General features: G+C 59.3%; 1 protein-coding gene across 2 annotated transcripts in view; it reads left to right on the top strand.

Annotated features, from left to right (window-relative positions):
* The first annotated feature begins 477 nt into the window (after positions 1-477).
* The window catches only part of LMO1 (LIM domain only 1), a 41,457-nt gene continuing 35,934 nt past the window's right edge, over positions 478-6,000 (top strand). Inside the window, exons 1-2 of one of the 2 annotated variants that reach the window (XM_047878970.1) lie at positions 478-581; positions 5,088-5,347. In XM_047878970.1, coding sequence (XP_047734926.1) covers positions 5,323-5,347 — 25 coding nt within the window. In that variant the 5' untranslated portion in view covers positions 478-581; positions 5,088-5,322. Of the gene's footprint in view, positions 582-5,060; positions 5,348-6,000 lie in introns of those variants that run through there. The other variant, XM_047878971.1, reaches the window with a different exon arrangement.

Here is a 6,000-nt window from a genome sequence, read left to right as displayed (position 1 = left end):
TCAGAATTAATGAGAAAAGTTCCCGTGCCCTGCGGGTAATTAGTGTCCTTGGAGTTAAATAAGCTAATGGCGGGCACCTCTGGCCCAAGCAATTATGTTTGTGTATTGAATAATTGATTCAAAGGGGGGAAGGGCCGCTAATCAGATCTGAGCATAATGAATTGATTTAATTAACAGGGGAACTGAGGGGCCCTGGGAAACGCAGGCTGCACTCAGCTGAGGCGAGCGCGGCCCGCGCGGACGGAGAACGGGCGCGCGGCGGCTGCGGCGGCGGCTCCGGCCCGGCCCGGGCAGCGGCTGCTCGCGCGGCTCCGGCGACCCCGCGGCGGACCGACGCGCCCCCGCCCCCGCCCCCGGGACGCGCACGCCCTCCCGCGCTCCCTGCCCGCGGGGCTAAGCTGCCGGCGCCGGTCCGGCCGCCCCCGTACCCGGCCGCCGCTCGCGGGGCGCGGAGCCCGCGCGGGGCCGGCGGGAGCAGCGCAGGCGGACGGCCGCGGAGTCCGAGCCGCGCGCCCCTCCGCGTCCTCGGCCCACGCCGGGCTGGAGCCATCGCGGGACCATGGTGTTGGACCAGGAGGACGGTAGGTGCCCGGGGCCGAGGGCCGCGGCGGGCGCGGGGCGGGGGCGGCGGCGCGGGCCCTGCGGAGGCCACCCCGCTCGCCTCGCGGAGGCAGCGTCCCCCCGCGCCGGCCTCGGCCAGCTCGGGCCGCCTGGCAGCTTCCCGGAAGCGTCCCGGAAGCGCACCGGTGTGCGCGCGGGCGAGTGTGCCGGGGTGCCGGGCTCAGCCCCCGGGGTTCCTCAGCGGGGTTGGGAAGTCCCCCGGGCCGCCCCGGACTCGCCAGCCCCGCAAGCTCTGGCCCGGAACTTTCTCTCTGGCTCTTGCCGCCTCGCAGACACAGGGAGCGCCTCTGCGACCCGCGCCGCGGGCTTCCCCGCAGTGCCCACTGCCCCCAGGTCTCCCAGGCTCCCTGGGTGGGTGTCTGCACGTCCCCCCTTCCGCACCCGACTGCGGAACGGCTCCCCCAGGGGGATGCCCTGAGAACCTACAGTCAAACCGGCATGCTCCTGGGGTCGCTCAGATCTGGAACTTCATAGCTGCGGGATGGGTGACATTGCTTCACCCCTGGCAGGGTTCCCCCAGCCAAGCGTGTCGGGAGGTGCCCTGCTGGCTAGGGTAGGGCTCCAGATCCAGAATATCAGGGGCGGATTTACCTTGAAGCTAACGAAGTTTAAGCTTCATAGTCCTTCAGTGGTCATTTGGCGTTAGTAATCTTGTATTCCTTTTCTTAAAGAGCACCCCAGCCCCCAAATTGCATAAGTAAGCTTGGCTCTCAAAAAATCTGGATCCACCCCTGAGTCCAACTCACAGCTTTCCCATTGTAGCTGCCAGTCTGGCGGGAGCACGCACAGCCACGCTGCCCCCATGGGATCATTCCCCAGGGGCTAGGGCAGTTCCTTAGTGCCTGGGAGATGAAGCTCTGAAGCGTGAGGCAGGGAAATTTGAGGCTGGGAGGCAGCTGCTGGTCTGCAGGGAAGGGTCTGGCTGCCTGGCCTTTCTCTCTGGCCTCACTGGTCCCTTGTCCCAGCCTACCATCTTACCCTGGGGTAATCAACTGTCCTGGTTTACCCAGAACCATCTGGTTTTAGCACTGAAAGCCCTATATCCTGGAAACCCCTCAGTCCTGGGACAAACCAAGACAGTTGGTCAGCCTACATCCACAACCTTCTCAGTGCTGTTGTGCAGGGGTGGATTGGCCTTCATTAAGAGGGTGGGAGAGACCTGCTTTCTGGTGTGCAAAATTGGCCTAGGCTTCCACAAGGCCTAACAAATTATAACTGCAGCTTCATAGAGGGGTTTCCAGAAACCAAAAGAGGAAAGTTTGTCAACTGTGTACTTCTCCACTCTAGCTGGTTGCAAATTCCTGTGTTTGGACTGCTTTTTAGGGGGCAGGGCAGGGCATCTGAACTTGGCCAATAGGCATCCTGATTGTGCTGCAAAATCTGTAGGGTCACTCTGTCCTGTCAGCTGTGGCGGCCACAGGGAAGAGGCCCTTCTCACTCCAAATACCTTTCTGAGCACCACCTGTGAAGCCAGCTTGTAACCCCACCTTGGAGACAGCTGCACTGTGTTGGAAGCAGGGCCCTTGGGCTGAGGCACATCTAACAGCCTCCACTGAGTTCTGGAATATCTGGTCTGCCCAGGCCCTCAGGCAGAGAGTCTCCTCCACTGCTCGCGCGCGCGCACACACACACACACACACACACACACACACACACACACACACACAGACACACACACCGACCCAGTGCACGAACCCTTCCTTAGGACTTTCATTCCAGGTGCAGTGACAAACTGCTAGGACCTGCCCAAAACTTTGAAAGGCAGCCAGTAGAAACCCCTTTCTCCTCACCATAACCTGGGGGTTAATCAACTGGTCTCCCTCTGCTGCCCTCAGAGGCATTTCAAGGACATTCTGGAACACTCTTGGCAATGTTGGCTTGAGAGTACATGCTCATCAGCTGTGGACTGTGTTGGAGTCCCACTACCTCCCCCAAGGGATTGAGGATTCCACTCTGGTGTTGCAGGTGTGCCTCTGGACCTGGAGGCGGCTTAGGTGGGGGAAGCCTGGGCACAGGAGTTACCTGCGCACCCAGCAATTCCCCATGCGCTGAGAGGGTGGCTGGCTGCTGGATGAGGGTGAGGCTCATGTCTGACTATGTCAGCCCAGCAGACCCCTTCCTGGCTAGAAGCTCAAGTCACCTAAACCTTACTCCAAGGCTTGCTGGGTAGCTCTATAAAGTGGGAAGGTCTTTGCAGAGGCCCTTCTCCAGATCACTGTGGAAGCTCAGTGCTGACAACAGAGCGTGCAGAGAGAGCTGTGTATGGACATGAGCAGCCCTTCACACACAGCACCGGTCTGCTGATCTATCCTACCTGCTTCTTTAGCTCAGCACCCTAGGCCTGCTCCAGTCCCTGAGTTGGGGCACAGGGCCCCTGACTCCCCAGAGGGATGCTGGTTGGGTGGCTGCTAATTGGGCACGTTGGAGTCTTGGGGGAGCTGTGTTGGGACAGAGTCGCCAGCACACCACATGAACAAGAGTGGGAAAGTGCCTCCAGCTAGTCAAGTCCTGGTTTGTGCGTCAGGGCCAGACCCTGAGAGTGAGGAGAAGCGGGCCCTGGAACTGGAGAGTAAAGCCACAGCCTTGGTGGAGCTAATGCCTCCAGGTAGCACAGAGGCATCTACAGCAAGAACCTAGCCCTTGCCGGCCTGTCAGGCCCATTGCTTGTGACACTGTCTGGCCCCCAGCTCAGGCTGGGGTGAGGGGTTGTTACTAAATGGGCCAGTGGCAGCAGTGCCAAAGCCTCCCTCAGACCCTCGGGATATAGCTCTGGCTGTGGTGGCAGGGGAGAGATCAAGCTCGCAGTCCTGAGGGACAGTGAGGCTGAGCAAAATGATATATTTAACATCAAATATACTCAAGGACTATTAGGATTAAGTATTCAAGATGAAGGGGAAAGTGAAACCCTCGGAGCTGTGGATGAGGCATCTCATTAGAAGCAGCCTCTTCTGTTTTCTCAAAGCCTGACTTCCCTGCCTAGGATGGAGGAAGATGGGCCTCTGTACTGCTCCCCCATTCCCCACCCCGGTCAAGCACCTTGCATTGCAGTCTGCCAAGGCTTAAGGGGTACAGCCTGGCCTCCAGGTCTCATTTATACCCAATGAGTCCCCCCACTGTTGGGGCGCCACAGTTTACAAAGCACATTCACATGCATTAACTCATCCCCACAGCAACGTGGGATAGCAGAACATGTCTCCCACTACACAAACAGGGAAACTGAGGCCCAGATAAAGTGATTTTCTAAGATCCACCATTTGCAATAGGCAGAGATGGGATGAAATCCCAACTGGCGGTCCTTTGATCCTCCAGGGACTTCGGCTTCCTTCTCCTTGCCTGGGTCTAGTCCTCAGAAGTGTCTGCCAGGGATGAGCCTCTGACACATCTATCCGAAGCCATCTTTGGGTTAGAAAAAAATCCATTAAGATTTCCATCCCCTCCTGAAATTTGGTACTGTCGAGACAAAAAAACAAAAAACCTCTTGGTATTTAAGAGTGGCCTTCCTAAAGTAGGCAGTAGGCAGTCTGGACACTAGCAGAGAAGAAGGGTTCAGGAGAGAGGAGATGGGCACTGTATTCCCTCCTGCCTCCTCTATTACAGAGGAAGAATTTTCAATTCCTAAATAGCAGGAATCTTTTGTTCACTGCTGTATCACCAGTGTCTTATAATAATACATGCTCAATAAATAGTTGTGCAATGAGAAAAACCTTCAAGGCCGTGCTGCGCTTGTTCAGAGAGAAGCTGAGACAGGATCCCACTTCCTATGGAATTAGGATGCTCTTGCTGGTAGGGGAGGGGGGTGCTGGGGTCAGGGTGGTGCCCTAAGACTCAAAGTGGGAGAATTTGTACCCTGTAGAGGGTTAACTTTGCCAAAAACCCAGGAAGCAACCAGAAGCCTCTGGCAGAGCAGGTAGGAAGCGAGGGCACGAGGTCAGAGAAAGATCTGCCCGGGGCAGAAACCAAGGCTGAGGGGGTGTGAGTGACAGACAAGAGTGGTACACCTGACCAAGGGCCTGGGATGAGGACCCTGGGTGCTGCGCAGAGCCACGCGCCGAGCTGGGGCCGAGCTACCTCCAGGTGGCGCTGCGGAGCCGGGCACCCGCGCGTCTCCACTCCCCATTAACCCAGGAGGGAGGGGGGCCTCGGGAAATGTGTGCATTTATTCAGTAGCAGGAGTGCAAACCTCATACATTGAGGGAGAAAGGCAGCGGGAGACGGCCGCCGAGATTCCCCCATCTCTTTGAATATAATTTTAGATTGAGATTCAGATTAAATCCGAGGGGAAAACACTTTATGAGGCTGAAAGCTGTGTCGTTGCCAGAGCCAGGGTTATGAGCTATCAAATGCAATTACATTAAGACAGATTATACTGGGCAAATTGAGCCATTTAGAAGGTGAGAATCAAAGAAACGGCTCTGATCCTCTCTTCCCTGTTCTCTCTCCCTCTCCCCCCCCTCTTTAAATTGCAGTTCGTAGTTCCTTGCAATTCTGAGGCACAAAAGTAGGTGAGACTGCTTTTGTATCTGCGAAGTGCTTCACTCCTGAATGTAATTCTAGCTGAGTGCAATCTAGGTTAAGAGCCGGACAAGCGGGTAATTAGAGCCCGCTCGCCGCCCGAGGACCGGCTGCCCCGCCGAAGCGCGCCCGGAGTCGGCGCCCTTCTCCCGGCCGAGCCGAGCTGCGGCTGGACACGGAGCGCCCGAGATGATGGTGCTGGACAAGGAGGACGGTAGGTGGCGGGCGGGGGACCGACGCCCCGCACCCCTTGGCCCCCCGCCGCGGCGCGCGGGAGCACACGCCGGGACGCTGGCTCACACACGCCGGGCGGTGCAGGGCTTCCCGGGCGGGCGGCGCGCGGGGGGAGAGGGGCGGGGGCGGCCAGGTGGGGCCGGGGGAGGGGTGAGTGAGCCCGGGGCGGGCGGGCTGTGCGCCGGCCGCGTGCTGCTCTGCGGGGCCGCGTGCAGGCTCGGGTCCCCTCGGATCTCGGCGCAGTGGCGCTCCGCGCGCGGCGTTTCGTCTTTGCGGCCGCTCCTCTCACCGCAGCCATCTCCCTTGCGCCGGCCGCATAACCCGAGAGGGGAGAAGCGGCGGGCAAATCAGGGGCTTCGGGAGAATCGGACGCCAGAGCTTGCGGCCAGCGGGCGCGCGGGAAGACCCTGCTTGCCCCTGGGTGCCCGGCGGGCGAAGGGAAGGCCGGCTGGACCCTCGGGGAGACAGACGTCTCAAGTAGTGGCCCACTATCTCCCCATCCCCGGGCGCGGAGGCGGGAGTTTGGCCCAGAGGAAGCAAGTGTCCCGCCACCGGCCAGTAGCACTCTTGCAGGAGCGGCCGGCAACAGTGCCATGACCTGCTGTGGTCGAGAGTCCCAGTGCGCCCTAGAGG

The sequence above is a fragment of the Prionailurus viverrinus genome, chromosome D1, assembly GCF_022837055.1.
Source record: "Prionailurus viverrinus isolate Anna chromosome D1, UM_Priviv_1.0, whole genome shotgun sequence".
Taxonomy (NCBI): Eukaryota; Metazoa; Chordata; class Mammalia; order Carnivora; family Felidae; genus Prionailurus; species Prionailurus viverrinus.
The sequence above is the reverse complement of the archived record's forward strand: the minus strand, read 5'-3'. Positions and strand labels throughout refer to the sequence as shown.